This window comes from Pholcus phalangioides, unplaced genomic scaffold (assembly GCF_987345545.1).
Source record: "Pholcus phalangioides strain wild (caught in Gottingen) unplaced genomic scaffold, Ppha-v1.0 ptg000010l_1, whole genome shotgun sequence".
NCBI lineage: Eukaryota > Metazoa > Arthropoda > Arachnida > Araneae > Pholcidae > Pholcus > Pholcus phalangioides.
The window spans coordinates 22,716,271-22,730,907 of NW_028301603.1; the positions used below are offsets into that span (position 1 = coordinate 22,716,271).

The window sequence follows — 14,637 nt, forward strand, 5'->3', positions numbered from 1 at the left end:
ACATTTAGATGTGTGATGAATTTGCTTAAGATAGAGCATCAGAATGTAGCCAAAGGTTAGAAAATGTTGTAAGAATGAGAAATTTTGGCTTTTATATATAACTTTAAATAACTAAGATACTTTAAATGAAAAATGTATATATATTCTGGCCTCTTTTATGAGACTTTTTGAAAAAAACCACTTATAAAATCTTATGTCATTTAAAGATATACCATCAGAATGTACCCCAAGGATATAAAATGTGGTATAAATGAAGCATTTTGGCTAATAATGAACCAATATGATATTTTTCAAGGAAAAAAAATGATATTTAGGCAACTTTTATTTGATTTTTTGAAAAAAACCAAAAAAAAAACCACTTGGTTAAAACCAAGGTTTAAACCAAACAACCCTGCATGTAGCCCTCTGATTTTCCATATGTCCACTTCCTCTTGTCTATCCTCTGCGTTTTAGGGAATGCATGAGCACATATAACATCTGATCTGAGTCCACCCCATAATTTGTCTCTACTTATCACAAATTTACCTTCCACAAACATTTTGTGCACCTTCACATTTTAAAATGGCAGACTAGACATTTGCTGCAAGTACAGGTAGAGTGACTTGAGATAATTGATATGTCAAGATAATTGATATGTCCCGCTGCTGCTATTATGGGAAGCCTCTCCAGCATAGCATGCAAGTGTAATTTCCAAGAGCCAATTTTGTCAGCTGTTATCAAATTCTTACAACATTGATCATTTGCTGATATTTCAACCATAGTTTACTTGTTCTTGAAGATAATTCCAAGTTATTTTTCTTTGTCTCCAAAGCGATGCCAATCTGAGACACAGCATCACACAGTTCTACCTTTTCATTTGTTTTTTGCCAGTCATAATATCTTCGAGCAGATTACAATCTTCTGTAATGATGTCACGAGGAGATCCATGTTCGTTGTGCAAAAAATACTCCAAAACCAAGAGGGTACTTATTCCCAAAGTCAAGGCGCAAATGCGAGCTGTTCTCCCCTTTAAAAAGTCTCACCACAGGGAGCAACAGACCTACAAACAGTACAAATATAATTCAATCATAACACATCAATCATAACTCACTTCTTCTGAAATATAGATGGCAGCACTGAAAAATCAAACACAGCACTACATACACACTCAGACTGTTAGGTACACACACACAGTTACACTTCTGGCGCAACTCACTAGATAGTGAATCGCCCATAGATATAGACCTGAGTTCTCAGTTTGAAAGAAAGAAAAGAGGGTACTTAGAGCCGCATGTACAATCATATGTCCTCGTATTGCCCTAGAAACAGCTTTTCCAGTCATCATATGCAACACAGCATTTGAGCCATAGATTTCTTGAAGTACTTTAAATAATCCGGAACCATTCATGAGGTTCCGATTGCACCTAAAACATTCATGAGAGTATGAAATGTTCCCAGCATTAAAATGACATCTTGAAGGTCTCTCTGTCTCTTAATGATTTGGGAAGCTTTCCAAAATAAAGGCTGATCAAAAGTAACTACTCATGGGACATTTTGATCTTGTGCTACTTTTTGTTGAGATATACTAGTGTTGAAAAAATACAAGTCATATCACCGTCTGCCATATCAGTGATAGAAAGAAATGAGATGATTCCCCTGGATGGGAAACACCTGATTTCGAATAAATTACTTGCATATCTCCTGACCAATTTGGATCTGGTTTTTCTGATGCTGATATCTGCCACAAAAGACTGAGCATATTTAGAGGAGCATTTGGCAGTACTGGAAGTTTACAAAATGATATGTCCTTCAGCATGTTTTTTGCATGTCGGTTTTCTACAGTGTTAACTGTGGACAGCTTCTTAATGTCAATATCATCAACATTAGTGTGGTGTTTTCAACAACATTCAAAGAAGCACAACCACCTGATGCTCCAGCTTTTTTTTCTTCAAATCTTGTTACTTCTGAGTAGGATGAACAAAATCCAAGATTGGGAAAAATATCAATAAGATATCTTGACCAGTAGTTATGATGAAGCTGAACGGACAAACCAACTTGTAGCTGACATAATGGTGCTATAGGGCGGATAGCCTGCATAATGGTTGGGATCCAGAAATTCCGCCTCAGACATTTAGCCCCTGGAATGCTTCATCCCCATTACATTTTGCCCCGGTACATTTGGCCTCTGGTATGTTTTGCCTTGAAAATTTCACACCTTTTATGGGTAAATATCCAACTCACTTGATCACCCATACCATCATTCATATTTTCACTCATATGGTCAGTGCAGTGAAATGTCCGGGGATAAATATCCAACTCATTTGATCACTCATTGGGTCGCTCATACAGTCAACGCAGGTAAAATGTCAGGTGCAAAATTTCTTTGGGCCAAATGTACTGGGTCAAAATTTCTGGGGGTCAAATATGCCAAAGACGGTATGAAAAACTTTTTAAAAAAAATCAGATTTCTTCTAATTAAATCAGATTTTTTAAAATTTTAATTTACTGACTCTTTATTAATTAAAACAAATCTGGTTACCATTAAGAATGGATATTTTCATATCACCTAACTGCTTTTTTCTCATAATTGCTCGAATTTAATTAAACATTAATGAATAAACTACAAATGACCTATAGGCAAAAAATAGGAACACCAAAAATTTGTGTTTATGTAACATGAATAGTCGTTGAGCCCAAATTAATTTCATGGATTAAAATTTTTTTGTAGAGAAGAGTGCTTTTATTCATGAACCCCTTCCCCCATTAAAGTGAATGAGTGGTGGCAACTCAGTATCGCACATCTATTTCAGTTGCAAGAGAGGTATTCGTGTAATTATCGGACCACTTAGTATCACACACCTGGTGCAGACATCTCAATTCACTCGATGTATAACCAAAGGGACATCAACTAATTCAAGGGTGTAACGTGATAGGCCTCCTTGTGGTGCACCCTGGGTTACGCTAAATCTATCACACATCATTGTCTTTGCATATTTGTGCTCTTATCATTCACTTTCAGAATAGCCTAGATTACATGTTTGTTTCTAGACATCCCACAGTATTGCCTTGTGTTTCGTTTTGTCCTGTACATGTACTCGTGTTTTGTGTACAACCCCTCATTGTGGGCCCCGCTTAAGCGGGGAGGGGTCCTCCCAGACAGGGCATTGCTTCTCGCGTATGCCCTATCTGGGATGCTGTCTACCTGCGCGTTTGCCATGCATGGAGACCTGTAAGGCTGGAGATAGGGATCCTGGTTAGCCTAATGTGCTAGCTTTGGCCTTGGATTCAGCCAAAACGGGAGGCCTGGATTAGCCCCGTCTGGGTCAATAGGGCCGAACAAATTATCTCCAAAACGGGGAAAAATTCAAATGCACCAAAATGTGAACGAACTGCTCTTAGCGAAACAATTGTCATTGAACCTGATCCTGTTGTCTCATTCTTTTTGCATTCTTCTGATATTGATAAACCGCTGTCCAAAGTATCACCATTCTTAATAGATAGGGCTCTCTATGGCACAATAGGCACATTAAAATCAGTGAAGGCTCTTTGTTCAGGAGACCTTCTCATTGAAACTATCACACCCAAACAATCCAAACTCATTCAGAAGCTCACATCTCTTGGAGATATCCCCATATCAGTTAAAATCCATCCCACATTGAATTATTCACATGGTGTCATTTCAGATACTAACTTAATTAACATGGATGAAGAACTACTAACAGAAGAGTTGGCGTTTCAGGGCATAACATCTGCCAAATATATCATGAGCCACAAAGATGGCATTCCAGCTCCATCACTTAATATAATCCTGACATTCTCATCACCAACATTGCCAAAAGATATCAAGATCGGTTATTACAGCCTCAAAATCCGACCATACATACCTAATCGTGTAAGATGCTTCAACTGCCAGAAATGCGGTAACTCACGAACGGCGTGCCAAAGTCGACCCACCTGTGCAAAATGCGGTAAGAAGGACCACATTTCGAACAACTGCACTTCAATATGATTCAATTGCATCAATTGCGGTGGCAATTACCCCGCATTTGACAGAAAATGTCCGAAATGGAAGGAAGAAAAAGAAGATCAAACTCCTTAATAACATCTCGTATATTGAAGCACGTCGTCAAATAACATCTAACCAAGCTCCAATAGTTGGTAAATCATACGCCAATATGACATCTCAATCACCAACTAACATGACTAACAATGCCACCAAAGTTTCCATTACAACTCAGACCGAACCAACAGCATCTACTCAAACTTCATCCAATTAACCATGCAATAGTTGTGACTGCTGTTACTCCGCTGGATTCCACCTCCGAAGAAGCGGGAAAAGCAACGGCAAACACTCAAGATATCCGAAGGCACTAAACCAAAAATCAGTTCTGCAAATAAATCGAAAAAGAAACAATTCAAGACCGGATCTGATTGATCAATTACCTCCACCATTTTTTCTTCTCGGAGACTTCAATGCTCATAACATGATATGGGGGCTAACAGCAACACCCCCGTGGGGAAATGGTAGAACGACTGTTAGATAACATGGACCTCGCCATCATGAATGATGGTAATGTCACTCATTTCCATGCCCCAAACAACAGTTTCACTGCAATAGATCTATCGTTATGTTCACCTACACTCTTGCCAAACTGGTCCTGGTCAGTTGATCTGAACCTCCATTTGAGCCTCCATTTTCCTCTAGTGGTTAAGTGCCTTGATCGACGCCATTACATTCCTGAGGGACCTCCTCGGTGGAAGCTTGTGGCCGCCCGATGGGCTGACTTCACGATCAAGGTAGAAATCACGGAGGATATGGTCTCGCAACCCGACGTCGACCACTGTGTCAACTTTGTGACCAGTTGCATGATCTCTGCAGCAAATGAAACAATTCTGAAAATCTCGAAACTTCCTAAATTTCCTAAACCTTGTGGAACCACGAATGTGGTCTTATAATTAAAGCGCAAAAGAAAGAATGGAGTAGGTTTCGGCGGTACCCTACCCCTGATAATAAGTTGGCACTTTTAAAAGCAAAAGCGATAGCGAGCAGAACCAGGTGCCAGGCTCAACGTGAGTCCTGGCAAAAGTTTACTATGGGAATCAATTCATCAACTTCATCCGAAAATTATTTGGGACTGGATCCGAAAAATCAGTGGTCATTATCAGTCTCATCCCATCACCATATTAAATACCAATGGCACTATCATCAGCGATGTAAGGGATATTGCAGACACCATTGCCGCCCATTTCGCCACTGTTTGCAGTGATGCAAACTATCCCCCATCGTTTCATCCCATTAAATCATCAGCTGAACGCAATGTGTACACCTTCCGTCCTTTTACACAGGGTACAATTCATTCATTGTTCACCCTTCATGAACTGATGATGGCCTAGCAGCGAAGTCCTGACTCAGCTGTAGAGCCCGATGCCTTTCATTATTCCATGATTCGACATCTCTCACCAGAATCACTGTCACATTACGGTGAGCAGCTATAGTTCTTGCATTCCCAAAAGCCTGGCGAAAATCCTCAGCAACCTAATAGTTAGACCTATTGCTTTGACCAGTTGTCTATGTAAGCTTATGGAATGCATGGTCAACTATCACCTTATGCACTACCTTGAGGTTAACAATATTTTATTGAAACATCAAAGCGGCTTTAGACGGTTCAGGTTCACAACATGCAATTTGTTATGCCTTGAGACTTCAATTAGACAAGCATTCGTAAAGAGGGAGCATATGATTGCCATATTTTTCCATATAGAAAAGGCCGGCGACCGTACTTGGAGGCACGGAATTCTTTCCGACCTCTATAATTGTGGCTTGTGGGGCAAATTTGCTGCTTTTGGTTAGAGTCATCTTTCACTTCGTGACATTTTATCTGACCATTGCGATGCATTTCACACTTTTAAATTCGTCAAAGCCATTGGTTTATATGAGAAATTATAGTTTTTACAATTCATGTCATTTCTTTACATTTCATGTAACATTGTTTTTATCATGCAGTTTTATTTTCTGGACTTGACAATAAGTTTCATCTTATTTTTAATTAATCATTTGTTTTGGTACATTTTGGCCTTATTGGCCCTTGCGCCATTAAACCCAAAATCCAATCCAATCAACTATTTCAGCACCAACTAAATAAAGCAAATTCTATTGGCAAGATTGTTTTTTGCACAATGAATGGATATGTTTCTGACTTGCATGATGTTGCTTAATAGTTTACACATTTTTATTCTTTCACAGATTTAATAAGTTTTGGTAAAAAAACGAGCAAACTCAAAATTTTAATATAAAAGTTGAAAGCCCAGTGATATCTATGTTGGTACACCATCTACTATTATTTTGAATCAGAAATTAAGGTAAGGCTTTATACCGAAAATTATTCCTGTTTTTTAATCATGGGAATCCTAGTGCCACATTGCAATGCATTGAAAATAGTGCAGTTTAGCTAAGTTATCTCCCTATATTTTTCTGCAATAGTTTATGCACAAAATCTAGAAATAGAGCAGCTTTCTTTCTGCACTTTATCTAGGGATTAAGTTCAAGTTCTATATTTACCCCAAAAAAATCTATACTTTTAATCACAACCTTTATCACACATCAGTAACATGCAAACTATACCAGGTTACATTTTCTTCAGTATCATTGAATTTATGTAAAAAAAACCAAAATTTAAAAAATTTAAATTTTGTTATTTAAATCAATGATTTAAATAAAAAAATCAAGTGATTTAAATCAAGCTGATTTAAATCGGTGTGCCATAGCTGGGGACAAAATGTGCTAGGGGCGAGATGCTGAGAACGAAATGGCATTAGGTGATGGATGCTCATCTACTGTAGAAGTTTTCAGGGATTTGACATCTCTTCTGATTATTCTTGCAGCAGCTTCTATTAACTGGATTTTCTGCAGCTCAATATCACAATGTTTTGACTTCTGTTGGTAACTTTGAAGAATTCCATTTGCTGTCTCATGAAGATTTACTATATCTGACTTCCCTTCTTCAGCCGATACTATAATATTTCGCTCATAGTGTTCTTAAAGTTTACTCTTCATGTTCCTATGTTTGTAGGCGCTGCTGTTACTTCCTTCAAAATATTGCTTCATTTTAGTGTCTTCAATCACCATTTGCTCTTCAAGGTATTCGTAGCAGGGTTGGCAGGTTTTTGACGGTTTAAACCGTGGTTTAAACTGTCACGTCAAAAACCTTTGTCAAAAACTCAAAAACCTCAAATATTGTTTTTCGATACTAAAATTTTCATTGGAAATGCACACGTTAGATGCATGTAATGTTTAAAGTGACTTTGTTATACAAAGAATAAATATTTAATATGATTCTAAAATAATTGTCTACTCTCTACAAAATTATTTTGCACAATATATATATTTTTTTCTTATAAAATATACAATTTGAATAAAGCATAGCATAAATACGAAAGGGAAAACTATGGAATGATTTGACATTCTCTGATTCAAAATAATTCTTGACCTTCCAAAATTTCTTCAACTGCTTATATATGTGTGCATTGATATAAACCATCTGCTGTACTCGTTTTACAGCAGATAAGAGTTTAAAAAAAGGTTTATTACATCATATATGTATGGTGATTTCTGTTATTAAATTATCTAGATAACCACTGATACTTAAAACAATACTCTTGTTGTGCATAACATTGAAATATATCTAGCGATCAAAATACTTAATTGTAGGACTAAAATGTCATTTAATTTGGCAATGCTAGCTTGTATGTCAAACTTGGTTTATTCTTACTTTTGCACTATGATATGGTACATTTACTAGCATTTATAATGCAATGGTTTTCCAATTGAAGCTGTATTCAAACGTGCAAAAAAAAAATGCTTTGGGTGGGTATCAAGTCTTGTCAGCTCTGCTTTGGTTGAAAATACTCTTTAAAGCTTTGTGAATTTATGCACCCTGATCTAAGAAATTTTTATGTAAAAATAAATGAGTTTAATTAGTGCATTAACAGATGCTGCATGAGAATTTTTATATGGAATAAAATTTTGGGCAGATCACAAAATTTAAAATATCAAAATTGGTATTTTTCCTCAGTAATTATAATTCTGAATATAAAACCCTTTAATCTAAATAAAAGTAAGTGTTTTGTTATTTAACATATCTATCAAGTTAACAAAAACTATTTGACATCATTGACAGTAAGAGTTTGATAGTTTTAATACCGAGTTAGTTTCTGGGGTCAAAAACCTAACCCTGATGCCCTATTATACATATTTTGAATAAGCAGCTCTATTCCACTTAGCAAATTGAACACAGGTAATGAGTAGCTTAGATAAATAAATCATAAAATTATATTTTATATGTTCTAGACTCTTATGTTGAAAAATTAAAAATTGCAAATTATAATTAATATTTTGTTTTAATTATTGTAATAAATTAATGTTTAAAAATAAAACATTGTAACATGCCAAAAAGTAAGTTTTTCATCATGTTGTACACCTATTGTGTTCAAAACATTATCAAAAGGCATTCATTCAGGTTTTTGATGGTTTTCAACGGTTTAAACCAGTTTTTGACATCAAAAACCCAACTCTGATTCGTAGGTATGAAGGAAAGCTTTGTATTGCTCTTCATTACTTAGTCACCCTTTTCCTGAAGATCTATTGGAAGAGCAATATTTGCGAGGAATATTTCTCTCACTATGAAAATTTGTAGTGCATGATTGATAATAGACACAATCTGCAGCAACAAATCACTTGTATAATATGCTAACCGGCCGCTTACCTCAAATGACCATTCATCGCAGCAGCATTCACTAACATTTTGTTATGGCTTCAGCATACTGTGCAGTTCTTACTTTCACATTTTCTGATTTAAGTTTATTTTTTGAAGATAAGTTACAAATTTTTCACAAAAGAAACGATAATAAAACCTCAGTTAAACTAATTTTTTCTTATTTCTTCTCAGCTAGCCTTCCATTTTGTAATTTCAATGCTCTTTTCATCAGTAAATATCTTCCGACACAAAACCTGAACACTAATTCCAGCAGTTGCAACTACATTGCTTTTACAGCTCTAGCTATCTTCATTTACAAGCTTCATTTACACTGTCTGCTCCCTTTTGCGAAACTTTGTCTGCTTCATTGTCTTATTTTTGTCCACAAATTACACAAATATCAGTACTGTTAATTTTTATACAGGAAATTAGTTATAACTATAAATACACAAAAAAATCAGGAAACTCAGAAAAGTATTGAAAATACAGCCCAACAGGACAGATCACTGACCGCCATTTCAGCTCTGTTTACATGGGAAAAAAATTGTACTTGGCATCAGGGAAAAATTGTGAAGGATTATGGGAAAGGAGCAAAAAAAACAAGCGAAAATCCACCAATAGGGTGTAAATCAATCTTTTTCTTTTTTTTCCTACAAAGGGGAAGAAGCTGTTTTGGTATCCCTAATCTTGCACATGTAAACAAGATTTTAAAATCTGGTTTTAAGAATGTTCCTGTGGTCCGATTTTGTCTGATTTTGGATATGTTCAGTAATAATTTCTGATAAGAATAATTCTGAATAAGAAACAATTTACAAAGCTTCTGTTGCAATTTTGCCGGGATTGAGGCTATTTTTATCTTAGTTTACATGGACTAGTTGACAGAATGATGTCACTGATGTACCAGAATGCCAAATACAGAAATTTTGGGAAAGGACGCATAAAAACTTGGTTCACGCATATTATTAAAAATTAGGTGATGAGTTCATGTAAGCTACAATGGCAACTCTTCCTGGGTTGTAAGCACTTTTTTTTGGGGTCACAAAGACATTTTTTGTGCCCCCCCCAAAAAGCAGTGCTTGCAACCCTGGAAGAGTTGCCATTGTAACTTACATGAAATTTTGAGTTACCAACCTTCAAAAGCATTTAAATTAACAAATCAATTACATATATCAATAAGTTCAGCTGTCCCGCCATTACAAGCATACGGCAAGGTGGGTTCGATGCAGCAATCGCAATTTCATAGCGATAAAAGCAAACAACTCTCTTGCAATACACTGAGCTTAAAAGGAGTTAACAACAAAAAGATATAAAACTTCAAAGTAAACATAAAAGAAATTGTGTGACAAACAAAAACATTAAAACTTAAAATTATCATTGAAATAAACAAGAAGCTTAACATATAAGATTAAAAGCAAAAGGAAGGATATAAAATATTACATATAAAAGAATTTATTGCATGTAAAAGATTTTTTTCATATTTTAATTTTGTTACAAAAATATTTAAAAGAATATAAAATTTTTTGTTGGCTTTGGAGGGGAAACATAAGTCCCTATGTCTCCTCTTCTCCCTATACATGCACCTAATCTCTTCCGTCTCCTTTGGTTGTTGTTCTGGATCATGCAGTGTGATTATGGTTCATATTGATGTTGTCTACCTCCCCCTCACAGTTTGTATGTAGAGTTATAAGAAAGACTGAATATATTATATCTTATTAATGTTACAGATATTTGCATTGATGGAACATTATCGTGTTCTAGCTCAAAAAGAAAAGTTAGAGAAAGAGAGGAAAAAACTGAGTCAGCGTTGCAGCTACCTTCACTTCTCAGTAAGTATAGCTGTTTTGTTGTTTTTATTATTATTTTAGCTTCTGTTGCTTTCAGGTTACGAAAAGGCGGAACATCAACAATTCAATTCACTACAACCAATTGGAACAAGCAGTGCCTAACAGGCTAAAAATGCATAAGCACATGCTGTGGTCATTGTCATCAGCTGTTGAAAAGTTCTGGATTCCTAGCTAAAAACTAATATTTGAATTTCAAATCAAGTTGCAGTACCTACTAAATTGAAACAAAGAAACTAGAAAAACAAGTTGGAGGACTATACTTAGAAAGATGGTAGAGGTTTGTGTGACCCTATAGATTTTGAGCATTTCAATATTATAGGTAGGTATATTTTTAAAGACAGAATAATGTTATAACACAAATTGAGGATGCAAGCATTTTCTATTAATATATTTTTTTATTCTTTAGTTTTTAAAGCATTATGGGCAAACTGCTCATAATGCGGTCAGTATGGGGGGAGAACACAGGTTTAGAAGAGTGTACATATGGACTGCAAAAAGTCTGTAGAAATTTTAAAAATTCATAAAAGCTGGAAAAATAACCGAAATATAAAACGGTTTGCCTTGTTAGCATTGCTAGGTCACAGGAATTTTTTTGACAGGAAAAAAAGCAAAAAAACAGCCTATAGGTGGCGCTGTGATGATCTCTGATCTGAGATCGCACAACGATCCTAGATTGTACGTCTCCCGAGGAGTGACGTCATTTTCCTCATGTAGATGTACATGTTTCTCGGCTATGTCACTGAACTAGTGCGGTGAGGGAAATTCTCTTCCTAGTATGCAAATAAGCCTAGATGGCACTTGGAGCACTTTAACTTGTATAAGAAGGCGTAATTTCTTCTTACTTGACTGCATTTGTGCTTTATTTGCGTGTGAGAACTGCTGGTGTGTTGAGAGTTTTCCATTTTTAGAAGCGATCTGCTAAGTTATTTCTGAGGTCTCTGAAAAATAATAGACTGAACTTCCCCTTCTCTGAGGATCACCTCCACCAGAAATTGCCTGTGCTGAGGTGTCAGATACTCTTCTCAATCTACTACGCTAGACTAACCTACCGTTCTTGAACTCTCTTGCTTCGTCATCATCAGATGGACTAAATCTAATAGCGGGAGCTTATGAATCCACTGCCACTGTCTGGAACCTACAGACTCGCCATCACCGATCGTTCGTTGCCACTGACTGGAACCTACAGACTCGCCATCGCCGATCGTTTGTTGCCACTGACTGGAACCTACAGACTCGCCATCGCCTATCGTTCGTTGCCACTGACTGGAACCTACAGACTCGCCATCACCTATCGTTCGTTGCCACTGACTGGAACCTACAGACTCGCTATCGCTTATCATTCATTGCCACTGACTGGAACCTACAGACTTGTTATCGATCGCTCACCTTCGTCAACTACTACACTGCACACCAACTCCGGTCATATATCGCCATACGGCAATGTCTAACCAGTGGAGTTGGGTGGGAAATGAAGGCTTCATCCATTGGTGGTCGCCCTAGGCTCGGTAGGTAAAGAACTTGCTTCTAATGTTCTATGCCAGGATTCAAACCCATGGACCTTGATGGTAACCTTCATAGTGGAAGACGAGCATCTTTACCACACTGCGCCACTTGGGCAACCTTCATCAACTGGAACTGTATGGAGTCATCGCCGTCGCCTGTCACTTGTCATCGTCAGTCAATCATCGCTGTTGACTGCTTGTTGCTGCTAATCAGATTCTATGGTTTCTTCATTATCAATCTGACCCTACAGACTTGTTGTCGACTACCCATCTCCACTGAGTGAACCCCATTAACTCATCATCGCTCATCTCCGTCTATCGGACCCTACAGACTCGTTACTACTTGTTGTCAATAGGACTGATTGGTTGTGGACTTAATTCGACCCCTTCGAATTCCTAGACCCATGAAAAAGATTTCAGTTCAGAATTCTTTGTTAGGAAACCTAATAAATTATTTGTTCATTGTCAATGTGTCTTTGCCTGGTCACTTGCAGCGACACATGCAAAAACCCTTAATGCAATGAAAATGTTGTAGTGCTGGTATGAGCAACTTTGGTGGAAATATGCAAATGAGGCGGTTATAAGAACTTGCGCTCCTAATCCTCAACCAGTTCACAGTTGTAAACTGTTGGATTGTTTTCCTTCTTTTCCCCCCCCCCTCCATGCACGTGCGGGAACCAGTTGTTCCGACGCTATATGCAAATCGGCGGAGGCGTGTTCTCACCCTCGGGAGCACGGATATATAGACTGGTTTTTTCTCTATATGTGAGATGTCTGTTTTTTTTCATGTATGTATGTATGTCGGGATTTGATTTGTCTCTCCCTTTTGATTGCCAGCCGTATTTTCTGATGAACGTAAATGATCTTTTTTTTTGAAACTTTTATAGAATAAAAGTTAGAGTTCAAAATGAACTTCCGATCGTTGTTTTTCTTTCTTCAGCTCAGTCGACACGCTCTGCCCCCAACAAGGGTTATGGGCCCAGAGCCCGTTTTGGACTGAGTTGTTGAAATTAGGGACTTGAAAAATTTTGAAAATGACGTTGGATGGTAACATCTTTGCTTATTCGAAGTTGAATAAGGACAATTATCATCATTGGAAATTCAACACAAAGATGTTGCTGATGAACCAAGGGCTGTTTGGTTTTGTGGATGGTTCTGAACCCGAGCCTTCATCGGAAGCTACACGGAAAGAAATATCGCAATTCAACGCAAAGAGGGATAAAGCGCTCTCAGTCATATACCTGAGCATAGAGGATGAATTGAAAAACCTCTTATTAGAAACCACAGATCCGAGAAAGGTTTGGAAAGATATAGAGCAAGCCTATGAACTGAAAACACGAGCAAGAGTGGCAGCACTTCGAAGTGAATTCATGGGAATAAAATTCATGCCGTCTGAAACTATGTCTATGTACGTCGGCAGAATTTTCAGAGCTGTCAATGATTTGGAACTAGCCGGACGAAAGGTGCCCGATGATGAAGTGGTGTTTCAACTTCTAGCCCATTTACCGCAGGCATATGACAACGTGGTGATGCAGTTGTATCAACTTCCAGATGGAAAGTTTACATCAGCGAAAGTATGCGAAGTGCTTTTGTCGGAGTACGATAGAGTTCAACATCGTGAAGATGAGATGACCTCTGAAGATACAGCGTTTGGTTCGACGGAATGTCGAAAATCATCCAAGAAGGTGAAATCAAGATTCAAGGACTCGAGAATGTGCTACAAATAGAGTCATCGGACATATCGTGAGAAACTGTAAAGAACGGAAAACTGTGATTAGTAGAAAAATGAAGAAAAACAATCTTCAGTTTGTGGACAATAGTGAAAGTGGTGCATTATACGCGTTCGCGATGATATCAACATCAAAAGGTGTGCAGTGGCTAATTGATACAGCCACGACTGAACATTTTTGCAATGACAGAACCTTTTTCTCAACTTTTTGAGAAATCCCGGATGGCGAAGCCATCATTGCAGAAGGAACGACAAAGGTTCTTGGATCCGGTGATGTTAAAATTAAGATACGTGGAACAAAAGGTAATGTAGAACTTTTGTTGAAAAATGTTTTGTATGCTCTAGGTACGTGCCGAAATTTAATTAGCGGGAGACTAATGGATATTGCGGGTTACAGAGCTCGCCTAGGTGATAGAAGAATTGATGTTTTCAAAGCAAATGGAAAATTATTTTTCAGTGCCCCTTTATCTGGAAAACTTTGTTGTTAATACAGAGGTAATTAACATGAATACTAAACACGAAGCTCATTTGCTTGATAGAAACGGCATGATGTTATGGCGCACCAGATTCGGACATTTAAATGCTAAAGCATAAAGTCAATTTTCAAAAAGTGGCTTAGTATACGGGCTTGATAAACTACGCGGGAGAATTGAAAATTGTGATACATGTATGATGTCTAAAGCAAAACGCGCATCATTTGAAGGAGTCGATGAAGTGCAAACTACCGATATATTAGAATTATGTCACATGGACTTATGGGGACCGGCGCCAGTATTATCAAAAGAAGGAGCGTATTTCTATACTATAATTGACGATTTTTCCCGGTATGC

At 37.3% G+C, this 14,637-nt stretch overlaps 1 protein-coding gene across 2 annotated transcripts in view; it reads left to right on the forward strand.

The window, feature by feature from the left end:
• The window catches only part of DCTN4-p62 (dynactin subunit 4), a 124,573-nt gene that overhangs the window by 45,081 nt on the left and 64,855 nt on the right, over nt 1-14,637 (forward strand). For both annotated transcript variants that reach the window (XM_089237925.1, XM_089237926.1), the window contains exon 5: nt 10,457-10,558. In XM_089237925.1, coding sequence (XP_089094051.1) covers nt 10,457-10,558 — 102 coding nt within the window. The remainder of the gene's footprint in view (nt 1-10,456; nt 10,559-14,637) is intronic.